A 27,351-nucleotide genomic window follows, 5' to 3' on the forward strand; every position below is an offset into this window, starting at 1 on the left:
AGGTTGTGATGCCTTATACTTGCATACAATGTTCCCTCTAAGCTGCGCGCGTGCGCAAATGCGCACTGCTGACACGGTCTCCGCGCACAGAAAATCTGTGCTGCGCACAAGAAAAAAAATCCAAGCTGAATTGAAAATAAAATAAACGCATAATAATGGCCACAGTGCGCACGTGACACGTCTGATGTTGCTCACAGTGGTCCAAGGGACCGCTCAGGGAGTTAGTGTGTTTGCTCAGACTCGTGAAAAATTAGAGGGAACATTGCTTGCATACATCAATTTTTTTCAATTGAACAAAGCATTTTTTCAGTGTGTACTGGTTACAATTTTGACTGTTGTTGTGTTCAACAACGTTTTTATGATCTTGAAGTACATAACAAATTCTTCGTTTAATGGAGCAAGTACATGTAGTGTTAGGGTAGTAGCTATCATTACTATCCATAACACATATCTATATACTCTCCGAAGTTTGTCTTTAGCATATATTTCATAACTAGAGGCACCTACAAGACAAACGTACCAAAAAAAATTGTAACAAACTGCAAAAAAGCTTTAGATGCAAAATCAAACTTAAGTACCTCAAGTAATGGGCAAATACTTACAACGACATGTTAACCTCTGCCACTTTTACAGCAGTGCTTTGCAATAACCATTACCAGCCTACAACTTCATAAGCTCTACTGTGTTCAACATAAGTACGTATGTTACTTAAGTATCGTTGAGAGTATGTTATTATTTTATTTCTTGCTCTTACTTTTCTATGATTAAACTCAACTATATCCCAATATCAACTCTATGTACCTGGCACAGGAGGGGTTAAGTTTTTGAGTTGCTTCTTGCACTTTCCTCTAAAGTTTGACAGTTCATGGGTTAAGCTGAGTCTTAAAATGTCTTGAGAGTGTGTGGTCTTGCTTTTCAATCAATGGGCCATGGTGGAAAGTAAGACAACTGCACGCTCCAAGTTCATCAACGTACACGCCGATTTTTTTATCTACACGCCAATTTATAATAAGAAAACATAGAAAAACTGGTAGTTTGAACGCCAATTTATAATATATAAGCAAAGCATTAAACCTTTAGTACAGTAGAATTCGCCTATAGTGACTTTGGCTATAGTGACATTTCGCCTATAGTGACACTTGTTGCAAAGTCCCGTTTGCAAACCATATGTTTTGCATAGAAATGACTTCGCTTATAGTGACTTCGTGTATAAGAACACTTTGCTTATAGTGACACCACATTTCTGTCCCTTGGGCTCAAAAATTTCCGTATAAGGACACTCGTTAGTTTGTGATGCAATAATATATACTTTATCCATGCGCAAGCAAGATGATAGAAAAGGTTTATGAGCAGGCTTCATAATTGTGATGTAATAAAATGAGAAATGTCTATCAAAATCTAAGCAAACAACAATTTCGTATTTTTTTAAAAGGTAACTTAATTTGATGTGTTGATTGTAATAAACGGCTTGTTTTGTTTGTTTACTGGTTTGGGTTTGTACACAGTATATTCTGACAGTAGCCTATTGTATAGTTTTGTATTGTATCATACTGAAGTAGCTGATTCAACAATCGCTATGTACAGTAGAACTTGCATATAATGGACACGTATATAACGGATAACCGTATACAACGGACTAATTCTCCAGTCCCTTTGAGGAAAACAATGTAAAATACCTCGTATATAACTGATATCGCATATAACGGACGAGTTTCACTGGTCCCGACTGGTCCGTTATATGCGAGTTCTACTGTAGTCATCTGCGGCCATTTTACCTTGACTTCGTCTATAGTGACACTTCGCTTATAGTGACACTTTTTCCGCGGTCCCTTCAGGTGTCACTATAGGCAAATTTTACTGTACTTGATATCACACAAAACTTGCATTGTTGCGCGCATGATTCATCGTCGAAAACTGCCATACTGTCCAGTCAGGTCAATGGGTAGGCTGGGGATAGCTAACATTAGTTGTTAGTAAAGGCTACAAGGGGGCATGCAACAAAAACTAAACAATGTGTTGAAGGTAGCGTTGGAAACAAGTCTTAATGGTCATGGGTCGTGACACAAATCAGGTCACTAACAGCACAAGTCCAAGTCAAGTCATTTAATTACATTTCTAAGTCGAGTCAGTAACGTTTATCAATTCCATATCTTAACAAATGCTGAGTCACAAACAAGTCACCGTTTACAATTTATTTTTCGTTTTAGGTCATCATCTAATAAACATAAACATCTTTCCGAAAACTTGTAACGTCAATATAAGCATAAAATCTTATTTCATCCATTTCTGACGATTTTGCACATTCAGTAGAATGTATCATATTGCATATATGAAACTTAAGTCAAAACAACCAAAATTTATACTTTAACACAATTCAAGTCGAGTTTTTTAAGCACTAAAGTCAAGTCTTTCCAAAAACCTGAGCTGAGTCAAGTCAGTGACTCAAGTCTTTCCGTCTCTCTTGAAAAGAAAATTTATTTCTTTACAGAAAGTGGACAACGCTAATCTAAAAAAGTCACAACACTAAATTAATCTAAAACTAAACTATACAACGACCCTAAATCTAACTAACCCTAACTTTCCATGACATGCTACCCACAAAACTTCCTCACTTCTGTAAATTAGTAAATTGATACTTCAGTAAATCCGTAGATGAGTGACATTAGTGTTGCATGTAGGCTACATTTACTGACTAATATAGGCTATAGCCTATGGCTGTATCATAGTGGAATTGGAAATGCCAAATAGCAAAAACAAATTTAATTCATCAATGCTGTGCTGGCAGCTAAAGCACAATGCCAGCAGTTTAGGTATTAATTCGTGTAGAAAACTTACTAGGTTTGAAAAATGAACTCACTTTTAACCAGTCTAAATCTGAGCAGTAGTAGCGGTGGTAGTGGCATAAGCAGATTACAGTTCGGAATTCGGATTCGGAATGATAATTTTGCAACAGAAAAGTAATTCCCCTCATACAACACGAAAACTTTTTAAAACTTATAAAGGGATATTCTAGAAATGGCATGATGCATAATTCAGTAGTGCAGCTCCATGAGCTCGTTAAGTCAAGTTTAAAGGGACCTAATAGATAATATGAACTTTCCAAAGTTACGAGTTACCTGAAGTTACTTTAAAACGTGACCAGTTCATAACAGAGGCATTTTTAACAATCAGCCAAAGCGCTTTTTTATCGTTCTTTTTTAACAAAAGGAAAAAAATTGCTTTATCTGTATATGCAAGTAGCACGGTATTATTCAACATTTAGACACAATATTTCTTGCACTTTTTAGGTTTGCTTCATCGTGAAATATTGTAACCTTTATCGCGTTTATTACGTTATTATTTAATAGAACTGACAATTAGTAGCTCGACGTGCACAATGCAGTGACTGCACACGTGACTGATTTTTGCATGCTGTTGTATGCTACACTTTCGTACAAGTTTGAAATTGTAGAATTTCCACCACACACCGGGATTAACTTCTTTTATTTATGTTATTTTATCTTTTTGTCTCGTGGGCTTTAACCACCATAACCATCAGTACACTCCAATGGAGTGAGCGAATTGTCAAGGTAGCAAACGCCCCCAAAATCACATGAAGATGAGGACGGCAACTGGTTGTAGTACGACTGGAATACAGTCTCTGCTGCACTACGCAGCCTGTCGTAATTGCAGCTGTCAGGGTAGGAACCGCAGCAGCTTAGGACATCGCTGCCCGCGTTACACTCGCTGGACACCTGCGCGAAAACAAATTCTTTTAGATCCCTATATTATGTGGCTAGGCCTTCAACATGCCATGGAAAGATGCCTCCACAAGCTTTCTTACATCAGCGTAGTTTTGGGAGTAGCAAGCCCACTCCATTGATCCACAGATATCGCTGGCAGCGGCGTTGTCTTTTATGAGGCACTGAGTTTCTGGCACTCCACCATCGATTAGCTCATATTTCCTCTCGGCGGTTCCACTGAAATCGCATGAGCTGGCGTCATTTACTTGATCGTCGTATGAACTATAAACGGCACTTGCCATGGCTGAGAATTCCAAAACAAAGTATTAAAACGTAGAAAATCCCCAAATAGGAGATTACCTAAATTCTAGTCCAATTTAAAAGCCTTTTTATACATCAATCAAAGTGTCTCACAGAAAAGGGACTCCTGGTCGCAGGTGTTTGGCGAACTGCAGCATGACGTCAACTTTGACGTACACTGCGCTGAAACGTCGGCGTAGTTCTGACTATTGCAAGCCCAGTCGACGTTTCCGCAAACGTCGTTCACGTTGGCGTCGTCCTTGACAGCGCATTGGTACGTGGAGATGTCCTGGGAAAGAAGTTACGTCACATATCACCACAATGGTAACGTAGCGCGGTCTTGACTACAGTAGTTACGTAACCTCGTTTGCAAGTCTAAGTCACAATAAAATCAGCTAAAATCTATTCCTTTTAAGACTCAAATCATGTCTTTTGGAAAAAATGACTCTAGTAAGTCTAGTCGTAGTATGGTGTATGGCTGTAGGCAATAATGAGATCGAGTCAAGTCAACTAATACAAGTGAAACCAAATCAAACAGAGGTTAACTCATTGCACACAAGTAAGGTAGCAAAGTAAGTAGATTATACCTACTTTGAATTAATTTTTTTTGTCTATCAACGGAAAGTGGAGCAATAAAAATTGACACGAGCCTAACAGACTTATTTTAAAAATTGACTCGACTCAGGTTAAATCTTTGGAAAACGTAACTCGACTCGTACTTAAGTTAAGTCATTGATTAGAGTAATATAGTTCCTACAGGATTATAGCACGCTTTTGCAGGGACTTGATGTAAGTAAAATAGAAAAATAGCACCGAAAAGATACTTTTGAGGAATGAAAGCAGTTACCAAACTGCACTCACTTCCAAAGAATAAACTTTGACGTAATCGACCAACATCTCGGCGTCAGGATAATTCCAAGTCGTGCTCGGCTTTGGGTTGTCCAAATAATCGCCGCCAATAGCGACATTGAGAATCATGTAGAAATATTGGTCGAATGGTTGGCCTGGAAAGAGTTATAAGTTCAAACTGTTAAGTAAACGCAAATGCATTGCACAGTAAGACCTCGCAGTTATGAACAAGAGTCGTGAGAATCGATCCACATTTTGTTTAGGGATGAGGGTAAGTCTGCACAAACAGAGCTTCATCAAATACTTTCAATAAATTAATTAACATTAATTAACGATCTCTGTTGACACTGAACAAGTGAAGAGTGGTCAGGGACACAGCTATGCGCACGTACCGGGTGCTGAGTACATCCAGCTTATTACTCGGTCCAGACTCTGACTGAAGTAAGCCTTGCCGTCGTATCTATAAACCTAGAAACAAAAACGCTTGCAATCATCACAGAGTGGAAAAATTACCAACACATGAATATAAACTTTCTCTTAAAACATAACGCTATTACTAAGAAAATCTAGCTTTGACTCAAAGCCAAACAAGCAAAAACTTTTTTAGTCCACGTTTTTGTGCATATTTTATAAGTAAACTTATAACTGTGGAGATATAGTTCACTTATATAAGCTAAGAAAGTTTAACATCGATCCGAAGAAAAATCAAGCAGGGAAAATATTTCGCCTGATTTTCACATTTTGTATTTTCTTATAATTTTGTACTTAACCATACAACTGTAGTAATGTTAATTGATAAAGGCGAATAATTGTATTTTGTTATGAATTTTTGGTAGAAAACAGGTTTGTGTTTTGGTAACCTGCAGTTAACAAGCGGTATTATTATTAAGTATTTTTATTAGACCTAAGCGGTATTATTAGCGGTACTTTTATTATTAGTAGTGCCCAAACTCTAATAAACAGAAGACAAAGTTACTTTGAGCTTCAGCACAAAGTTTCTTTTTAAGAAATGAATGTACGGACTACGGACAATATACTAAGCTACCAGGTAAAACCACCAATAGCTACGATGAGCAACTTACGAGCTCGGTTGGTGTCCAGTCAAGCGTATAGACGTGGTATTGGTCGTTGGAGCATTGCGTAGGAAGATCCCCACTCGACTCCCAGTAGTGGTTGTCGCAGCAAATCCCGTAGTGGATCGTGCTCGCGAATTCGTTCAGGTTTTGTCCTCTCGCTTCCATGATGTCGATCTCGCCACTCTGGGGCCACCCCCCGTACACGCTGTCTCTGTTGTCGCGAACAAAATTGACCAAGAAATTCCATTTATTTTGAAAAAAGTGTGAAGGACGGTTTTCAACCAATCAATCGCTTTATCTTTCATTAACAACGCGGTGGAAAAACAAAGCCAATATGCTATTAGCACGCGCTAACACATATTTGTGAAATCTACCTGTCCAATACACCATAAAGAATCCTCAAACCGAATGTAAAGAGTGTAAAACTTTAGGAGAGGGCGTGTTATCTACTGTAGAATCGATAATAAACGTAATTATAACGGTAAACTGATGATGGGAAACCGGCATGTGCGCAGCCAATGTCTGGCATACTTGGAGCCCCAGACCAGCGCTTGCAAACTCATAGGCGGTTTGCGTTTTTCCATCACAAAGTCTAACACAACTTGCGAGGTCACCAAATCATTTATCCCTTGCTCACCTCGGCATCATCCAGATAGCTGGCCAGAGCCCATAACCGTTTGGCAGTTTTGCCCGAACTTCGACTCTACCGTACTTCCAGGCAAATTTGCTGTGCATTCTTCCAGAGGTATATTGCTTCCCACCATAGCTGAAATTGAGTCACAATAGAACGACGCGAGTTTTGTAACAACTCCGTTGTATTTTGCCCACATTCTTACTTTTCCTTTAGCGGGGTTATGGTCAGGTGGCCGTTTTCAGTATCAATATTTTTGCTTCGATCTGTGTAGTACTGCAGCTCGTTATTGTTAGGGTTGGGCACCACCTCAATGTACCAGTCATCGAGTCCGTTGCTGAAGTCCTCCACGTAGATTGGTTCGATCCCTGTTGCCAAAAAACGAAACTCTCGCAGCATAAATTTGCGGGAGTATGCCAGTAACACTTAGAAACTATAGAATTGGTCAACTATACCGCATAGATAACCTAACTCTTACCGTGTGAAAGCAGGAAAAACGCTGCTGCTATCAGGGTAAATAATAAAGCCTTCATCTTTGTCTGTGACTTGCTCACTTGTGTGTAGAAGACATTTCTTTCGCAGTCTTTTAACCATTTTCCTTCAGGGAGCGTTCATTGCAAATTCATGAAGGAGGAAAGGAAAATGCATCCAACAACATAACAAATTAAAATGAAAGGAATGTTGGGACAATTACAGTTTCGTCAAACATAAGAGTCTATTAGGTTGGCCCAGAATTTCAAAAAAGAAACCAGATCGTGTTATATTGACACTTCAAACGCTTCCTTCCCAGGCCAATTTGACCCATAAAACGTGTGATACCGACACCTGCATGTGGGCTCATCAAACTTATGCCATATGTTTTATGTCAATATTCGGATAATGTCAAGGGTCAATACAAGTCGAATGCTAGGCACGTCTCACGTATTCTCTGCAACGAGTAAAGTTTGTGAGCCATTCCTAAAACACATTTTGCAGACAAGTTTGTTGCAATGCTGCACGTAAGCTACAAAGCAGACCCCAGCTTATAGACTTGGTGACAAAATTACAAGAATTATAAATTACAGAAACGCTTCTTTTCTGTTTTCTGCTTACTCGGCAATCTGCTCTTTTTCTTCCCACTTTCTTCTTCAGCACTTTTACTTTATTCTTTCAAAGGGTTTTGGAAAGATCAGCCCCAGAGACATTTGTTATGTTGCATCACACCTTTTGTGTTTTCTTTTAACGATCTTGGCATCATTTCAAACCCTGAATATAGCTTTATTTCATATCAATTGTAATCTGCTTTATACATGGAGTTAAAGGCGTTTAAATCTGGAGTCTGTTTGATTCAGCAACATTCTAAATGCTCTATGCTAAGGCGTGCCTCAGGCCTCTATATTTTTGCATATCTTTGACGAAGATAGAAAATAATCACAAAAGCATTGAGCAGCATTTTATTAACTCGTTACATTTTAAGATGCAGTAAATTTAATAGGAAGAACGATTTGGGAGGATCATTTCTGTTTCATTGTCATCATCATCTCAACAACAGAACCTGACTTCATAATCTCGGCATCTTGGAAATCCATCTTGATTATTGCATCTGAATCCATTATTGGTGTCTGCTGAAATGTTTGGTTGATAAGGATCAAATCGATCCTCAGTTCCCTTCAGTCGGGCATCAAGCGCTGATGGCCTGGCACAGATTTGATGAGGATTTTCTCTTCTTAGATCGGAAAGTGTTTCACAGTCGCACGTTCCAGAAGGGTTATCACGATCGTACCAACGGGTCCATCTCCCTTGACATCTTGGGAGTTCAGCTAAAGCAAAAAATAAGGAATAACATTTGTTCGAACGAAATCTTCACCAGAAAACCAATGAAATGCTAAATGCACTTATTACTGTAATTGTGATCGACGATGTTACTTATGCAACTGTTATAGGCTTAAGTTGCTCTATACCAACCTGGTACGCAGCAGAAGCGGACTTCGTAGTCACTGCATTTGGGCGCGTTGTCTTGTTTATTACATCTGAATCCGATGTCGGTGTTTGCTATGATGTTAGGAAGGGTTTGGTCATATCTCTGCTTGCTGCTCTTCAACCGAGCATCGAGAGAAAAGGGCTTGTAGCAAATTTGGTGCGGATTTTCTTTTCTCAAATCTATCAGAGTCTCGCAGTCGCACGTGCCTGAAGGATTGTCTCTATCGTACCATTTGGTCCAGTAGTTACCTGGGCAGAATGGCTCACGAGCTGCATACATCAAGCAAAGTCAATTACTTAAACCCATGTGTCTCAGCCCCAGTCCTAAGTCTTATTGAAGAAGGAAAATATTTAAAGGGGTAAAGAGTATAGTAGTTGCGCTTCACTGGACGCAGTAAATATACAAAGACTAAAATGCCTATTGTGACGTACGTGGCGGACAACAAAACCGAGCTTCAAAGTCGGCACATTGTGGTTCGCCGTCGTGGTTGTTGCATCTAAAACCAACTGATGTGCTCGCGATGTGGAATGGGTTGGATGGGTCGTATCGTTGGAGAGTTCCCTTGATTCGCGCGTCAACCGCGGTGGGGCGATAACAAACCCTGCCTGGGTGTTCTTCGACAAGATCGTCCAGGGTTTCACAGTCGCAAGTCCCCGTTGGATTATCGCGATCAAACCACTGGGTCCAGTAATTGCCTCTGCAACTCGGCACTTTTGCTGCAAAGAAATTACTAACATTTTCGTTTGTGAAATATTTTGTTGTGCGTGTGTCTGTGTGTTGTTTAGTAAATGCTCATCACTCTATACTGTATATTGTGACACATTTACACAAGTGTACCGACCTTCTTCGCAACAAAATCGAGCTTCGTAGTCAACACAATCAGGTCCATCGGCATTGTTGCATCGGAACCCAACAACGTTGTTCTTGACGACATTCGGCAATGACGGGTCGTATCTGACCCCCGTGCCCTTTATTTTCACATCAACTTGGGTGGGGCGATAGCATATTTTATGTTTCTGTTCCTTGCGAAGATCCTTCAAGGTTTCACAATCACAATTACCGGTAGGATCATCGCGGTCGTACCAAGACGTCCAGTAGTGTCCGTTTGGACACGGCGGCTCTCTCGGTCCTGCAAAAATAAACAATCGTTTCTCATCATTTTTGTTCAAACGATTCAAACAAGGAAATTTTGAAGTCACAGATTTTCCGTCCTACTTGGAGGGCAACAGAATCTGGCTTCGTAGTCCGCGCACGGGAGACCGTCTTGATTGTTGCACCGGAAGCCTACGCTGTTGCTGATGATGATATTGGGCATGGTCGGGTCATAAGGAGTGTTCGTGCTTTTCACTCTCGCGTCTACAGAGGCTGGGTTGTAGCAGGCCTCCGCAGGTCGCTCGCTAACTAAATCCTCCTTGGTCTCGCAATCACAACTCCCAGATGGATTGTCGCGGTCAAACCAGGTCGTCCAGTGATAACCTCTTGGACATTCGGGCACTTTTGCTGCATTTAGAAAATTGCCTTTTTCAGCCAATTAATTGTTATTGAAATTGATCGTTTTATTTTTATTCATTGGCACGGTGGGAAAAGCACTTGTTGTTCTTACCTAGCGTGTGATAATTAAGTGATAAAGCCTAAAATAAAAGCCTTAAAATATGCCTGGATAACAACCAGCATAACAACCTGATACCTGCGTTAAAACGCCACCGGTTGTATAAATTCGCTGGTAACAACGAGCGGGGCCAAGCATTAGAAATGCTTCTAGATTGAAAAAACGTCTGCTACCAACATGCGCAGAAGTATTTTGGCTACTACAACTATTTATTCATGCTGACAATTGAGAAAATTTACCTCATTAATATACTCTTAAGAATTTATTAAGTCCCACCAAATTTTATAAAAATAAATATGAAGAAGAAGAACTCACGTCTCGCGCAGCAGAATCGAACTTCGTAATCCTGACATTTTGTATTTCTGTCGTTGTTGCAACGAAATCCGACGTCAGGATTAATGATGATATTTGATTGTGTGACCAAAGCTTTGTTGTAACGGATCTGGCTTTTCTTGAATCGAGCGTCGACCGCAAGTGGTTCGTAACACAATTGTCCTGGATGGGATTTCAAAAGATCAACCCGGGTTTCGCAGTCGCAACTTCCGGAGGGGTTGTCTCGGTCGAACCAAGGGCTCCAGTAACCCGGGCACGACGGAGCTTCTGCAAAAACAAGATTTGAAGTCAGCTGAAAAGTAAAATGTATTATGGTAAAACGGGAGTTCCCCTGGCAATGCTTTTCTTAAAATCATGGAAATAGTTTGAAGCGAAAATAACTTTTCAAGCATTGAAATTTATCGCAACAAACCATTCAATAGTAATCACACCATCTCCGTACGATGACGTAAGTACCTTCTCTGCAGCAAAATCTAACTTCGTAGTCGAGGCATCTATAGCCATCTCGGTTCCAACATTGGAATCCGTCCCTTGTGTTGGCAACGATATTGGATGCGTGCGTGTACCGGATCTCACTGCCCTTGATGCGAGCGTCTAAACCTATTGGATTGCGACAGATTTCGTAGGGGGCTTCTTTTTTGAAGTCAGCCAGACTTTCGCAATCGCACCTTCCACTTGGGTCATCTCGGTCGAACCATCTCGTCCACCTTCCTCTGCAACTTGGTATTTCCCCTGTAGCCACCAGAAAGATAATTTATTGACCTGCTTGAGAAAGCTGATAGGCTCAAAAGACAGATCTAGCTGTATGCTAAATACTAATACGGTATGGGTTGGGCTTACAATATTCACTCTCGGACTGATGGAAGTTTTTACACGACTTAAACTAAGCAACGGTTAATAAATAACTTGTTGTTTACATTATCTCTAAACGACATTTGCTTTTTGTGTTTACTCACCTTGCGTGCTTCCAAAAACAGCAACCAGAAAAACAACAGAGCATTTTAGAATCATGTTTGAGCAGCTCATTGCAAGCCTAAAAGCAAAATAAAAGTGTGTTCTATTGAAATTGACACACAGCATGTAAATTTTATTTCAACTAAACTTTTATGATTGTAAAAAGGAAATATTAAAACTTATTATTTTCTGGGATGAAAATATGTGAACGAAACGACAATTATGACGCTTTCGTTAAGATTGAGTTATTATTTCTCAACTCTCAGATTTTAAACCAACAGACTAACTTTGCAATCTGTCAAGTTGTCGTCTGCTTGAAACAATGACTTTGGACAGGGTTTATATAATCCTAGATTTTTAATTAACACACCGGCTGACTGCTTCAATGAACTATTTTAAGTATCGCCGCATTACTTCAGGGCATGCCGTTAAAACCCACCGGGCATATTATACCACGAAGCCCAAGCGGGAATTTTTACATAAACAGAAAAACCGATAAACGAGTCAAAAACTTCATTTGGACTATTTTAGGATTGGGTTTTGATGGATATCATCATGATGACTTGCAATGCTTCACGTGCAAAACTGCATATTTTGCACAAGTTTTGTAAAACTGATTGGTTTTAAAATATGGCAAAATAGCCATATCCTGTTCTGTTGCAACACAACCTTCGAGTGGCAAAAAATATTATGTATTGATGTTCCATATGCGCATACGGTATACCCATATTTTTTGTGCATGCCAAAATACATGTCACTATTAATTATGCTTTAAAGTATTATACCGAGAAATATTTCCAATGCACAAGAGCATGGATAGAAATTTGTATTTACGGATAATCCGTTTGAAGAACGTGCCAGATATTATGGAAATATTTGAAAAATGGTTTATCCTATATGTAGAAAAAATTTCTATAATTTGACGGCAAGCTTGTATCACGGATGCATCGAACGTAAATCATCGTTTGGTGAATTGAAAATTACAACAACAACAACAAGTTTAATAATTTCTTCATCACTTAGCACCATAAAAATCTTCCAGCGTGCGTTGTACGATGCTGTTTTCGCATTGATTTCATCAAATATAGCTGTTTGAATGAGAATATTATTTTTAACTCATTGATTGAAACAAACAAAGTTATATTAAAAAGTATACATCTGATATTTAAGCCGTGATCACTAAGGTGTAATTATTTCCAAATATATTTCAGCCCAACTTTGTCGAATAATAACTTGTGTTCTCTGAAATTTCCGAAGAATCAAGTCACGTTTTTGTAATATCCACGCTGCAAAGAAAAAAGCTTCAGCGTGGAACTTTCCAGTACTGATGAGAAAATACAATACTTATGACGTATTGCGTTGTCCTGGCTCGCTACCACCGGGAAATGTCAAAACCATATTAAATCCTAAAGCAAGCTACCTTTACCAGTATTTTTCCTTTACTCCGCCGATTTTCAGAAAATTTTTAATCCGTTCTTAATACCGCTTATTATCTGACTCGGCTAGTATTCTAACGATTGCGTGGAAAGAAAAGTTCAATTAGTAAACACGCCAATCGCATAGCTTAAACTCGATTAATACTTCAAAATGCTGTTATCAAGTTACACTAAAAAGCGGTCGAAAACATGTTTTTGATTTTATTGCATTTTATTTTATTTTCGCAATGTTTATAAGAGATGCAACGTCGTTTACTGACCGATAGAGATGGTAACAAGACTTTACTTTAACTGTTACAGTTAGTTGTGAAAGCACTTTTCAACTGATTATGTGATATTGTATGATTTTCACTCTTTACAATATGTAGATGCTGCTGAATCAGATCAGAGTCTGATGTGCCATGTGGACGAATGAATGAAGGTCGAAGGTCAATTGCGATGACGTAAACTGACTTTGTTTTGAGCGATGAACTACACTGTATAAAACCATGGAATTTGTTTTACTTAACAATAAACGGCGCAAGTCTTCTCATAAATTTTCGGAACTTTAGCTGTTACTCTCGCTGTATACATAACTTACACATTTTACTCGCTATCAACAATTCTTGACAGATGCGTAAAACATAAAATCGCCGTCAACATACAGTATATATAACCTTCATAACCTTCTGCTTTCAGAGTTTTAAACGTTAATGAAAGACAATAAAATTTCCTTTGAACTTGAGTTGAGTTCGCTCTGTCAATACGATTCTGTGCTGATGAAGTATATGGAGCCAAATGATTTCAACGCTTTTAAACGTTTTAAAATAACATCAACCTAGAAAGAAATCTCTTTACCGGTGAAGTATTTCCTGTTTTTGTTCTATGAAGTGATTTTGATAAATTGCTTTCCATAAACTGTGACGACTAAACAAGTGACCACGAGAGGTTTCTCATTGTCACCAACCATTGTTGGTTTAATTTTTACAAAAAAACAGAAAATATATTTTAATTATTTCAAAACTGTGTTTTTACAGAAGAATACTTTTTTTCGTTGTTTTCTTAAGTAGACTTGACTTCACAGTTTTCGGGGCATACCATACCCTCGTGTGTTATTTGCGGCAATACCATGACTAAAAATCGGCCGATTCCTCTGCAATGTGTCGATAGATATGACAATTAAAACTTTTGTGAAATAATATCCTTTATCACAAACCTACGAGGTCTTCTGTAACGAGTATTTACAACAAGACTTCTGCACCTCCGCAATTTAGATATAATACGTAAATTTTTCATTTAAGACATTGCATTACAAATATAATATCACCGCTGCTAATTTGCTGTATACTCCTGCAACTTATGATGGCGCAATAAATCCTCTTTTAGCTCCTGTTGGGTAACTTTATTAAAAGGTTTAACAAACTCGCGAGGTTGAAACAAAATTTTTTAAACCCCAAGAAAACCATTGGACTTGGACAGGTTTAACTAAACACAAAGATATGTAACCGACGTTGCAGCAAATGACGCGGCTGGTTGGATGAGCAAGTGAGGGGTAGAATCACGAAGTCCGGCAGCAGAATCGGACCTCATAATCTCTGCAGGGAGGGAAAGGTTCTCTGTTGTTGCACCGGAAGCCGATCTTTGTGTTCATTACGATATTGGGCTGGTTCGGATCGTGTCGGATTCGATTCCTTTTCAATCTCGCATCCACCGCGTATGGAGTCGCGCAGATGTTGTCATCGGGAAGTTCTCTTCGGAGTAGCGCGATGGTTTCTATGTCACCAGTGCCGTCGCCGTCATCTCGATCGTACCATTTTGTCCACGAGTAATACCTGTTGTAGTATCCCAAGTAGGTCCTGGTAGGACAGGAAGGTTCTGGAGCTGGAAAGCGGAACGAGATCGCGTTACGACTCATTAGTTGGCTTAATCACACGTTAAATGTCAAACTTGTGCAAAATGTAAGAATTCATAGTAGTCGTAAGAATGTATACTTTATATACATCTATAAAAAACTGAGATTCCTGACATCTACTGTAAACTAGGAGTAAAGATGGCCGGCTAAAATTAACCTGGAACGCAGCAGAGTCTGACTTCATAATCACTACAGGGAGGACCATCCGCGTTACTGCATCGAAAACCGAGTCTGTTGTTGATGACGATGTTGGGGAGGGTGTGGTCGTGTTTTAAGTTGCTTCCCTTCAATCGCGCCTCGATAATGTGGGGCTTGAAGCAGACCTCGTAGGGGTATTCCTCTCTTAAAGCATCAAGTGTCTCTTCGTCTCCATTGCCCTGGGGGTCATCATTGTCGTACCATCGGGTCCAGTATTTTGCGTCCGGGCAGTTTTCAACCGCAGCTGAAGAAAAAAGAATAAAACGTTTGATAAACATTTATTGTGTAACAGGTAGACTTACTGTAAAGTAATATCTTGGTTTAACCAAAAAGAAGGAATTATATCTTGGTTTAACCAAAAAAAAAGAAGTTAGAAAAGAGAAAAGAAAAAGGAAAATAAAAAAGTTTGCGATTTTAAGTTTGATTAAACGTATTTGTAAGAGAGGTATATTTGAGTAATGGCAGCAAAAGCAGCAACGTGATCGATAAATGTTACTGCCAGAAAAGAGACGTTCCTCACCACCCGGACAGCAGAATCTTGCTTCGTAATTCTGGCATTTTAGTCCATCGCGGTTCATGCATCTGAAGCCGACCTTTCTATCGACGAGCAGATTGGGCAAGGTGGGATCATATCTCAGAGATTCATTGGTTAGTTTCAGTCGAGCGTCTACCGCTGTAGGGCGGTAGCAAGCCACCCCAGGGTTGCGTCTGACAATCTGTTCAATGTCTTCGCAATCGCATTGTCCGTTTGGTTTATCCGTATCAAACCAAGGGGTCCATCGCGTGCAAGATATTTCGGGCGCTGAAAAAGTTCATAGAAACGGTTTATTCGTCAAGAGAGTCTCTGCTAAGTTGTGGTAGTTTTAATTTGTTTAGTTTTATTTGCCTCAGGCCGCGAAACTTAAAGAATTGTTAAAAGCAACGTTAATATGTCACAATAAACATTTCATGACTGGTTGTTTTGATATAACAAAAATTCAAAGTTATCTGGGGTTTGGTGAGTTTAATTTCAAGTAGTAATCGCATAAAGTAGTAATCAGGTAGTAGTCGCATTATCCACACATCTGCGATAAACAAATATTCTTAACAAGGTAACGTTTATGATTACAACTATAAGCTTATTTACTTTTGACTCAACTTCTCTCAGTAGATAAAATCACGGTTATTCAATTTTGTTTTAACTCGTTTGACCTTTCAAAGTTGCTGAGGCGCAAAATACTTGGTTCATGAACAGTTCGTTTATGGACATATTGCTTTATAAGAACAGGTTTTCAGCAATGAACGCAAGACTTAGGCCTATCTATCTATAGAATGATTATGCGTACTGATTATACTGATGCGTACTGATTATGCGTATGATTTGCTTTTGACTCAACAACCTCAATAGACAAGATCGCATGATTATGATTCATTTAAGTTTGTTTTAACTTGTTTTACCTTTCAACGTTGCTGAGGCGCAAATAATTGCACATGAACGCTTTGTTTGTGGACATATCGCTTTTTAAGAACAGTTTTTGAGTAATTAACCTATAGAATGATACCTTGCCTGCAGCAAAATCGGACTTCGTAGTCGCGACACCTTGGACCTTCTTTGTTTGTGCATCTCAGGCCAGTACTGGGCGACACAGCGACATTGGGTAAAGTGTGGTCATAGCGAAGGGACGAATTGACCAATTTTGCGTCGATCACCGAGGGGCTGTAACAAATTTGATTTCTATGTCGCCTTCGCATAATTTCGAGTAATTCATCATCGCCCCGTCCTGTAGGGTCACTAATATCGTACCAACTCGTCCAACGTTGCCCGGTTGGACATTCCGGCAAACGACCTGCAAAATAACAAAACCTTAACTGCAACTTAATAGTTTGCAAAAATCTAAAATCTACACTGACAAGAGGGATTCAACTTTAAAAGAGCGGCTGCTATTTTTCCTACTGTAGGTGCAGCAGTTTAAGTGTTTATCATAGTTATCTTCTCACGTTCAGGACAACAAAATCGGACTTCATAATCTACACAGGGTAACTCCTTCGAATTGTTGCATTTAAACCCGACATCTACGTTAACGGTGATCCTGGGGAAGTGGGGGTCGTATCTTCTTCCCCCCACTATTCTCGCGTCAATCGCGATCGGACGAAAGCAGATTTTCGGCTCCTCCAAGATTAGATCTTTAATGAGTTCATAATCGCCTCCTCCCGTCGGATTATCTCGGTTAAGCCAGGGCGTCCAGTATGACTTTCCCGCGCATTTCGGAACGACAGCTGCTCGCAAAATATATCAAGGGTGAAAGCGCAAAACAAGAAAACCGATCTTGATTGTTCAAGGAATCGTTAAAACCTTCGTGAACGTGACATCACAACTGCTATAATGTACGTCACAACTGCGATTACCTTCCTGGCAACAGAATCTGACTTCGTAGTTGGGACATTGTCTCCCTTCCTCGTTGTTGCATTTGAAGCCGATTTCCAAGTCGATTTCTACGTTGGGTAGAGCGTGGTCGTACCGTATCTCAGTCTCCGCAAGTCGGGCGTCGATCGCGATCGGTTGATAGCACAACTTTCCCGGATGTCGTCGCAAAAGGTTCGAGATTAGTTCGTGGTCGCCCTCCCTGGAAGATTTGTCGCTGTCGAACCACTCCGTCCAGTGACCTTTGCATTTTGGTGGGTCTGTGATGCAACAAAGAAGAGTGGTTTAGATTTTAGCGATCGTCGAAACGACAGATTTTTGCATCAAATTTTACCATTGGCGCAGCAGAAGCGAACTTCGTAATCTCTGCATCGTTTCTTCGGCTTATTCCTGCATCTGAACCCGGTCGATGGGTATGCACTTATGTCGACGTCACTTATATTGTAGCGAATCTCAGTACCGCGGATTCGAGCGTCTATGAGGGTCGGTGAGCGACAGATGAGGCCGTACTCCTTGTTCCAAAGATCGGTAAGGATTTCCGAGTCGCCGTCATCGTTGGGGTTGTCGTGATCGAACCACTGGGTCCAATTGCCTTGACATGTGGGACCTTGCTGGGCTGAAGTTATGACGAAAATGATTATGATGTCAGCGATGTATAACTGTAATTTTTAACATCATTCACTCACCTTTGACCTGGGATAACAGAACAGCAAACAGAACAGCAAACAGAACAGCAAACAAAACAGCAGAAGCTCCTTGCATCTCGTCTGCAATCTTCTAAAATCTGACCTTAAGGCAGCAATAACAGCCAAGATTAGAACAAGATTGTGTTACGTCCAAACCTACATCTACTGTATTACTGTACATCGCTTACCTTCAACCAATGCGAGTTTCTATTGTCAATTAAACTTTTAACGTTTATCCCTGCGTTCGACTTTGTAGCAATAACTGAACAAATTCTAGGCATTTTTTTTTCTAAATACTTTTTTCTTGAAACCGTCTCCATCGTGAAAGCAACTTTATGGTAAACATGATTTACTGTGTTTTATTATTAGCTCCAGGCAAATTCGCTATAAACTTGCTATAACGACAACAAGTTTCAGAAGAAAAAGTTTCCTGATGACTTTTACACAACCGTAAGATTTCCTTTTGTCCAAAACAATAACTCGATAAGAGGATTTTGAGCCGCAGTCGGTTAGCCTCATGGTTATTATAGCTGGGCATACTTGCTCTGTTGAGCATGAACATTCACTTTAGAATCAAACGACTTATTTCAGCTGATTGTCAACATTGTGTAGGCTACGTCAACAGCATTGCTCAAGAATCAGTGTAGTACTAACCCACTAACTTATATTTTATTAAAATTCAAAGAATTTTACCAAAACTCCGATTACTTTCAAGTCTTCACACATTTAAGAAAAAGTAGAAACCTATATTTGGTAACAATAAGACACAGGTTTTCAAAAATCTTTCCTTGAAGTTACCGCACTCAACAAATGTTCATCGGCGAGAGATGTTCGACTCTGGTTCGGAATTTTGCTTGCTCACCTTTAGCAATTGTGGTCCGGTTCGGAAAACTTTAACATATTGTACGTAACATCGCCATGTTTATATTGTTTAGTTTCCCGCCGGTATGCCAAAGCGACACTTTTAAAAGTTCCATAACCACAAATCCACAACGCCATTGTGACGCAACACACATTGAGCATTGGTTTAAAGTTTAAATTTTAAACTTTCTAATGTGAATGATCAATTAATACTGTAGTTTCAAACTCCTCGGGGTCGTTGGGGAAATGCTGTAGTTATGAGCTATGGAGTTAGTTGATGCTTTATTTGTTTTTATTTGAAGCAGGGAAGTACCGTAGTAAGGTTCTTGTTTGTGTTTAATTACATTTGTAGACTGTGCCTGAAGATTTAAAACAGATTTCGTTTGAACGAACTGGTAAGCACAAGTTTAATGATTCGAAATTTGTAACGCGCTTTAGAATTTGTGACCTTATCATATTATGTTATATATAACACTATCTGTTACTCATGGTCTACTGTTAATTTATAGTTTGAAGCTATTAATCCTGTTCACCAAACCTGACTCTGATTCAGTGATTAATAGCTCTGTAAGAATTTGCAGATTATGCGAGCGTTTGTTTACCGAATGAATTCTCTGTTTATACTGGCTTTAATGTGTAGAAACCACTGCAACTCTGGATCGCGAATTTGTGTTCGCCACTGATTTTCTTCTTCTAAAGAATAAACGAAAATCGTCTGCCCATCTTTAATTTTAAGTCTGATTTGTTTGGTGTCCAGGCGAAGTGCGTTTAAGGCCCTTACCAATTTCCTGTCAAAGTACCCTGTAAGCTTCTACTTGCATTGCCAAGGTTCTCTAGTCAGTCCTTTTGCCATAACCATAAGGCAACATTTGGTTTTAAGTCCAGATTTGGTGTTCCAAACAAATATATTTTTACTCAAACCGGTTTAAAAGTTCAGGTTCGACACACTACTTGGAAATAGGCCCGATTGATTTATACACAATTTAGGGGAAATTGGTGCAAGTCGCCCCTCTTGTAAATTGGACCTCTGCTGCTTTGATACTAGTTTCTTAACTTAGCCTAATGCAATGATGGAATAACAATAGCAATAGCCCAGGGGTGGGCAAACTTTTTGTACTGCGGGCCGCATTAGAAAAAATGTTGCAGCCGGCGGGCCGCACACTCTCATTACAAAGTAGGAAAATTTACCCGGTGTGTAAATAAACGCATATTCATATTAAACACAATTTTTGCATTTCACACTCAGTTACGTTTAAAGCTACGCAATCTTCATCCCAAAGGCCTACGGTAGCCGCTACCGTATTTGTATTTTATGATCAACAATTGAATCAAACAATGCATGAGAAGTGTACGGCTAGTTGCTGAAAGCATGTTGCAATACATGCGCGACTGACGTGTGTGTGTTTACGCACTGAAAGTGAAGAGAAAAACACACTCGTAAAGGGTAATAATTTGTCATGTAACCTGTTTAATTAAAACAATAAGTGATGAGTAGGAGTTTCTGCAAGTGCCGGCGGGCCGCATAAAATGGGACCGCGGGCCGCATGCGGCCCGCGGGCCGTAGTTTGCCCACCCCTGCAATAGCCTATTGTAGGCTATGTATAAAGTTTGCTGAATACTAACATGGTTTCAATATTTTGCACATGTAGTTGACTATCATTCAAAAGTATCTTAGAGTCGAACTAATAATAATTAAAATGTCAACTCAAGCTGCGTGAAATATCGCGGGTGTTTAGGCCTATGCAATATGAGATGTCACGTCAATTAAGCGTCGGAAGCTAGGACCTACGGACTAACATAAAAGCGACTTCATAAACTTGCTTTCGAAAATGTGAAGCCAATAATATTCTAACGTAGTTCCACAAAGACAAACAGATTATGCTAAGGTAGAATGGCTGTGACAAGGTCTTCTACGAAGGCGCCCCGATATTCCCTTAAAGGTCACCAGAAATAATACTGTCACGGTAAAATGCTGTCTGTCGTCTTTACAGACGCATCGTTTGTTTGAGTATCTATATCAAACCACGTGATCACATCGAGTGCAAGATATTTTCGGCGCTGAAAAATTTCATAATAATGGTTTATTCGTCAAGAAAGTCGTGTTAGCTTCAAATTTGTTTATTTTCATTTGCCTCAGGCAGCAAAAATCAAAATTGCTTTTTATATGCTGTGACCGCATAAAACAACTCCATGTCGAATTAGATTTACTGAATGTGTTGGTAAAACCTGTAATGTTACACTTGAAATAATGCAGGTCATTTTGATAATTTTCACCAAATCAAAATTTAATTTCAAAGTTTACCGGAAAAACTGTTTAATTTAGATCGACAAGGTACAGCTGTTTTCGAAACAACATAATTTGCAAAAGCATTCCTTGTCTGCTTCGTGGCATGGTCATGTAGGCAACGTTGTAGCCAACAGTGAGCCAGCGACTTTATATTTCCATCCGTCAAACTAACTAACACTTCGTGAGATGTTTTGCAAGGAAAGTACTGTAAGTCTATTCCATCGTTTCAAGAATGAGTTTGTGCAAGAAAAAGGAAATTAAAGTAAAAAATTTCAACTTTTAACGTTCTAATGTTTCTATAACTGGCTTCTCGCTTCTCCTGACGTTGATAAACAAAGGAAGTTTGTTTGAAAAACCAAACATGAAATACATAAAAGCGTTAAACCATCAAACTTTTTAAAATAAATTTGATAATTTGGTAACTTAAAAAAATTGTCACATCCGTTTCAAAGGCCGACTTGGAAACAAAGCAGAAATTTTCTAACGTTCTAAAGAGCCTGGACTCAAGCCACTTCGTTGCGCCAGGGCCCGAACTAAAATGATACATAAATGAAATAAAATCGCTATATTAGACATATTATAATATACTTTGATGATGACAAATTTGAATTTGTGTCATCGTACATTAGGCTTCAGTGTCACGTGACAGCGCCAATAGCGTTTAAATTTGCTGCCACGTCGGAACAGAAACTTGCAGCAGTAATCGATTTCGATTAGCGGCTCAACAAGTTTTACAAACATATTGTGACCTATTGTGTTATTTGCCGCAATATCATGCTCAAACATCCGCCGATTCCTCTGCAATGTGTCGATAGATATTACAATTAAAACTTTTGTGAACCGACATTCTATACCACAAACCAAAAAGGGCTTGTGTGATGAGTATTTACAGTAAGAGTTTTGCTCTTCCGAAGTTTAGGTATAACACGTAAATTTTTCACATAAGATATTGCATTACAAATATAATACAGTAGTCGCCTTTTATGGGATCCACTGATATTGGGTCCAACCGCTTATTGGAACCAAATCCCGTGGAACGGAATTTCTACATACTAACGTACTGCAAAATACTTCGTTTAGTGGATCCACTTCCAACGTCTGACCACGTAGTAAAATGCTAAAATGTAGTAAAAAAACTAGTAAAATGCTTTCCCCCAGCTGTTATAACGTCTCTTTTCACCTTGTAGGCTCAGACAAGTGAGCCGTTGTGATGTAATAGACACTGAAGTTTGTGTGAGTATGAATTTCGTTGGAATAAAGGAGGAAAGAAACTGCAGGGAGTGAATAGGCCTACTAGCTGTAGACGGAAACATTGGCTGTCGTAGTGATAAATAGACTCTAGACAGATTTTTTAAATGCTTTCTTTATGTTTTTTAAGTTATTTATGTTTATGTGTTCTTAGAGTTATTTCCGACGTTCATATACATTGGATGATTAACAGCCTTGCACACTGAGCTTGTTTGAGTCATATGGAGACCTAAAGTAGATCAGCCGTTTATTGGATCCGCCGCTTATAGGATCCATTTCTCCTGGAACGGAGGTGGATCTTATAAGCGGCGACTACTGTATCACCACTGCTAATTTGCTGTATACTCCTGCAACTTATGATTGCGCAATAAATCCTCTTTTAGTTCCCGTTGGACAACTTTATTAAAAGGTTCAACAAACTCGCGAGGTTGAAACAAAATTTCTTAAACCCCAACAAAACCATTGGACTTGGACAGGTTTAACTAAACAAAAAGATACGTAACCGACGTTGCAGCAAATGACGCGGCTGGTTGGATGAGCCAGTGAGGAGCAGAATCACGAAGTCCGGCAGCAGAATCGAACCTCATAATCTCTGCAGGGAGGGAAAGGTTCTCTATTGTTGCACCTGAAGCCGATCTTTGTGTCCATTACGATATTGCGCTGGTTCGGATCGTGTCGGATTCGATTCCTTTTCAATCTCGCATCCACCGCGTATGGAGTCGCGCAGATGTTGTCATCGGGAAGTTCTCTTCGGAGTAGCGCGATGGTTTCTATGTCACCAGTGCCGTCGCCGTCATCTCGATCGTACCATTTTGTCCACGAGTAATACGCGTACCTGTTGTAGTATCCCAAGTAGGTCCTGGTAGGACAGGAAGGTTCTGGAGCTGGAAAGCGGAACGAGATCGCGTTACGACTCATTAGTTGGCTTAATCACACGTTAAATGTCAAACTTGTGCATAATGTAAAAATTCATAGTAGTTGTAAGAATGTATACTTTATGTACATCTATAAAAAACTGAGAATGCTGACATCTACTGCAAACTGGGAGTAAAAATGGCCGGCTAGAATTAACCTGGAACGCAGCAGAGTCTGACTTCATAATCACTACAGGGAGGACCATCCGCGTTACTGCATCGAAAACCGAGTCTGTTGTTGATGACGATGTTGGGGAGGGTGTGGTCGTGTTTTAAGTTGCTTCCCTTCAATCGCGCCTCGATAATGTGGGGCTTGAAGCAGACCTCGTAGGGGTATTCCTCTCTTAAAGCATCAAGTGCCTCTTCGTCTCCATTTTCCTGGGGGTCATCATTGTCGTACCATTGGGTCCAGTATTTTGCGACCGGGCATTTTTTAACCGGAGCTGAAGAAAAAAGAATAAAAAGTTCGGTAAACATTTATTGTGTAACAGGCAGACTTAAGTTATGTCTTGGTTTCACCAAAAAAGAGGAAAAAGTTGGTGTTCTTAAGTTTGATAAAACCTAAGTGTGTGTGAGAGAGAGACATGCTATTGGCAGCAAGCAGCAGCTTAATGTATAATTGTTACTGCAAGAAATGAGACGTTCCTCACCACGCGGGCAGCAGAATCTTGCTTCGTAATTCTGGCATTTTAGTCCATCGCGGTTCATGCATCTGAAGCCGACCTTTCTATCGAGGAGCAGATTGGGCAAGGTGGGATCATATCTCAGAGTTTCATTGGTTAGTTTCAGTCGAGCGTCTACCGCTGTAGGGCGGTAGCAAGCCACCCCAGGGTTACGATTGACAATCTGTTCAATGTCTTCGCAGTCGCATTGTCCGTTTGGTTTATCCGAATCAAACCAAGGCGTCCATCGCGTGCAAGATATTTTGGGCGCTGAAAAAGTTCAAAGAAACGGTTTATTCGTCAAGAGAGTCTCTGCTAAGTTGTGGTAGTTTTAATTTGTTTAGTTATATTTGCCTCAGGCCGCGAAAATTGAAGTTGTTGATGCCTGAAAACTGTTTAGTGAAAGCAGCGTTAATCTGTCATAAATAAACAAACCAACTAGGTGTTTTAAAACAAAGAGCCTTCAACGTCGCCTTGGGCGTTGATGAGTTTAACTTCAAATCATAATCGTATGAGCGGATGTGTGGATAAACAGATTTTCTTAATAAACTACTGCGTATGATTTGCTTTTGACTCAACAACCTCAATAGACAAGATCGCATGAATATGATTCATTTAAGTTTGTTTTAACTTGTTTTACCTTTCAAAGTTGCCGAGGCGCAAATAACTTGGCTCATGAACGCTTTGTTTATGGACATATTGCTTTTTAAGAATAGTTTTTGAGTAATTAACCTATAGAATGATACCTTGCCTGCAGCAAAATCGGACTTCGTAGTCGCGACACCTTGGACCTTCTTTGTTTGTGCATCTCAGGCCAGTACTGGGCGACACAGCGACATTGGGTAAGGTGTGGTCATAGCGAAGAGACGAATTGACCAATTTTGCGTCGATCACCGAGGGGCTGTAACATATTTGATTTCTATGTCGCCTTCGCATTATTTCGAGTAATTCATCATCGCCCCGTCCTGTAGGGTCACTAATGTCGTACCAACTCGTCCAACGTCGCCCGGTTGGACATTTCGGCAAACGACCTGCAAAAAAGACGAAAACCTAATTGAAGTTCTGAAATTGAAACTGAAGTTTGTAAAAATGTAAAACCTCCGGCAAGGGGGGCAAACTACAGTTTTTAAACAGAAAAGCGTCAAAAAATTGTATTTGGCCATCGATTCATTGATCCGCGATGAACTTATAGCGGCAGTTTCAGACTGCACTATCTTCGGTTTTAGCGAATAAGTTTAAGAGACCACGACTTTTTAAAAGTTAATTTTAGAGATCGATCCGATCCCTGAAAACAAGTTTAAAAACAAACACAGCTTAGAGGCAAATTTAAACTTATCATAGTTATCTTCTCACGTTCAGGACAACAAAATCGGACTTCATAATCTGCACAGGGCAACTCCTTCGAACTGTTACATTGGAACCCGACATCTTTGTTGACGGTGATCCTGGGGAAATGGGGGTCGTATCTTCTCCCCCCCACTATTCTCGCGTCAATCGCGATCGGACGGAAGCAGACTTTCGGCTCCTCCAAAATTAGATCTTTAATGAGTTCATAATCGCCTCCTCCAGTCGCATTATCTCGGTCAAGCCAGGGCGTCCAGTATGACTTTCCCGCGCATTTCGGAACGACAGCTGCTCGCAAAATACATCAAGGGTGAAAGCGCAAAACAAGAAAACCGATCTTGATTGTTCAATGAATCATTAAAACCTTCGTAAAGGCAACAACACAACTGCTATTATGTACGTCACATCCGCCATTACCTTCCTGGCAACAGAATCTGACTTCGTAGTTGGGACATTTTCTCCCTTCCTCGTTGTTGCATTTGAAGCCGATTTCCGTGTCGATTTCTACGTTGGGTAGAGCGTGGTCGTATCCTATCTCAGTCTCAGCAAGTCGGGCGTCAATCGCGATCGGCTGATAGCACAACTTTCCCGGATGTCGTCGCAAAAGGTTCGAGATTAATTCGTGGTCGCCCTCCCTGGAAGGGTTGTCGCTGTCGAACCACTCCGTCCAGTGACCTCTGCATTTTGGTGGGTCTGTGACGCAACAAAGAAGAACGGTTGAAATTTTAGCGATCGTCGAAACGACAGATTTTCGCATCAAATTTTACCAATTTCGCAGCAGAACCGAACTTCGTAATCTCTGCATCGTTTCTTCGGCTTATTCCTGCATCTGAACCCGGTCAACGGGTATGCACTTATGTCGTCATCATTCCTATTGTAGCGAATCTCAGTACCGCGGATTCGAGCGTCTATGAGGGTCGGTGAGCGACAGATGAGGCCGTACTCTTCGTTCCAGAGATCGGCGAGAGTCTCCGAATCGCCATCTTCGTCGGGATTGTCGCGGTCGAACCACTGGGTCCACTTGCCTTGACATCTGGAACCTTGCTGAGCTGACGTCATAGCGAAATTGATGATGATGTTAGAAACTTATAGCTTCGTTTATTAAATTTTCTGTGTCACTCACCTTTGACCTGGCACAACAGAAGAGCGAACAGCACAACTGAGACTCCTCGCATTGCGACTGCAGTCTTCTAAGATCTATTGGAAATGGACAGTAACAATCAAGGTTAGTATTGGACAAGATTGCCTTACGTCCAAATCTATCTATCTTTACTACGTAGGCTACCACTCACTTCTAGCAAAACTGAAGCAAAATTTCGGAGCCAGAAAAAGTTGTTGAAATCTATCTCAGCGTTAGACTTTTAAGCGAAAACTGAACAAGTACCTGGGATTTTTTTCTAAATACTTTTTTCTTGAAACCAGTCTCACCATGAAAATATTTTTGGTAGACATTATTTACTGTGTTTTATCATCACCTCCGGGCAAATTCGTTATGAGCTTGGCAGAGAAATATTTCGAAAATTCTGCAGACTGTGTAGTGCATATGAGGGAAATTTTCTTTAACAAAGCAAAAATCTTAAAATTCCAAAAATCTGCGGAAAAAACGATTTTCTCATTTCAGTTGAAGTATGCAATTACCCAAAACTAGAACCACAAGTTTCAAAACAGGAAATCAGTTGATGATTTTCACACAGCCGCAAGATTCCTTGAAACGACAAAAATTGACTTGAAAACAGGATGTCAAAACGCAGTCGGTTTGCATTATGCCGATGATCGTCCTTAATTCACTCTATAGTGCATATACGCTCATGCAGCTCAGAAAATTGTATTAGAAGCAATTATTTATTAATTGAAGACATTTCACATTTAAAAGATTATATAGGCCTAGTTAATGATAGTAAGACACATGTTTTCAAAAGCCTGAAGTTACCGCACTCAATAAGTGTCCATAGCCAAGGGAGGTTCGACTTCGGTCGTAATTTCGCTTTT

The 27,351-nt window shown here is 40.0% G+C and overlaps 3 protein-coding genes across 4 annotated transcripts; all 3 read right to left on the reverse strand.

Moving 5' to 3' along the window:
• Positions 1-3,468: 3,468 nt before the first annotated feature.
• On the reverse strand, positions 3,469-7,211 carry LOC143469335 (glucan endo-1,3-beta-glucosidase-like). Its single transcript, XM_076966993.1, has 9 exons — positions 7,057-7,211; positions 6,784-6,946; positions 6,585-6,713; positions 5,954-6,158; positions 5,264-5,339; positions 4,884-5,026; positions 4,137-4,311; positions 3,824-4,026; positions 3,469-3,734 (listed from the first exon to the last, which is right to left on the reverse strand). Exons 1-9 carry the CDS (start codon positions 7,109-7,111, stop codon positions 3,519-3,521), a joined length of 1,365 nt encoding a protein of 454 aa, XP_076823108.1. The 5' UTR covers positions 7,112-7,211; the 3' UTR covers positions 3,469-3,518.
• Positions 7,212-7,995: 784 nt separating this feature from the next.
• Positions 7,996-18,369, reverse strand: LOC143468595 (mucin-5AC-like). The gene is made up of 17 exons (XM_076965920.1): positions 18,235-18,369; positions 18,047-18,149; positions 17,695-17,976; positions 17,345-17,620; positions 16,937-17,215; positions 16,501-16,785; positions 15,480-15,761; positions 14,919-15,203; positions 14,409-14,730; positions 11,437-11,513; positions 10,937-11,212; positions 10,463-10,747; positions 9,754-10,038; positions 9,380-9,667; positions 8,970-9,254; positions 8,523-8,807; positions 7,996-8,377 (listed from the first exon to the last, which is right to left on the reverse strand). Exons 2-17 carry the CDS (start codon positions 18,120-18,122, stop codon positions 8,100-8,102), a joined length of 4,146 nt encoding a protein of 1,381 aa, XP_076822035.1. The 5' UTR covers positions 18,123-18,149; positions 18,235-18,369; the 3' UTR covers positions 7,996-8,099.
• Positions 18,370-22,856: 4,487 nt separating this feature from the next.
• On the reverse strand, positions 22,857-26,740 carry LOC143468264 (mucin-5AC-like). 2 transcript variants are annotated; one of them, XM_076965366.1, is made up of 9 exons: positions 26,655-26,740; positions 26,486-26,559; positions 26,130-26,411; positions 25,780-26,055; positions 25,372-25,650; positions 24,765-25,049; positions 24,007-24,288; positions 23,515-23,799; positions 22,857-23,326 (listed from the first exon to the last, which is right to left on the reverse strand). In XM_076965366.1, the coding sequence occupies exons 2-9, from the start codon at positions 26,535-26,537 to the stop codon at positions 22,998-23,000; spliced, it is 2,070 nt and encodes a 689-aa protein (XP_076821481.1). In that variant the 5' UTR covers positions 26,538-26,559; positions 26,655-26,740; the 3' UTR covers positions 22,857-22,997. The 2 variants fall into 2 exon arrangements, with proteins under 2 accessions (XP_076821481.1, XP_076821480.1); XM_076965365.1 differs by having other exon boundaries at positions 26,486-26,702.
• Between the last annotated feature and the right edge of the window lie 611 nt (positions 26,741-27,351).

This window comes from Clavelina lepadiformis, chromosome 8 (assembly GCF_947623445.1).
Source record: "Clavelina lepadiformis chromosome 8, kaClaLepa1.1, whole genome shotgun sequence".
Classification (NCBI taxonomy): Eukaryota; Metazoa; Chordata; class Ascidiacea; order Aplousobranchia; family Clavelinidae; genus Clavelina; species Clavelina lepadiformis.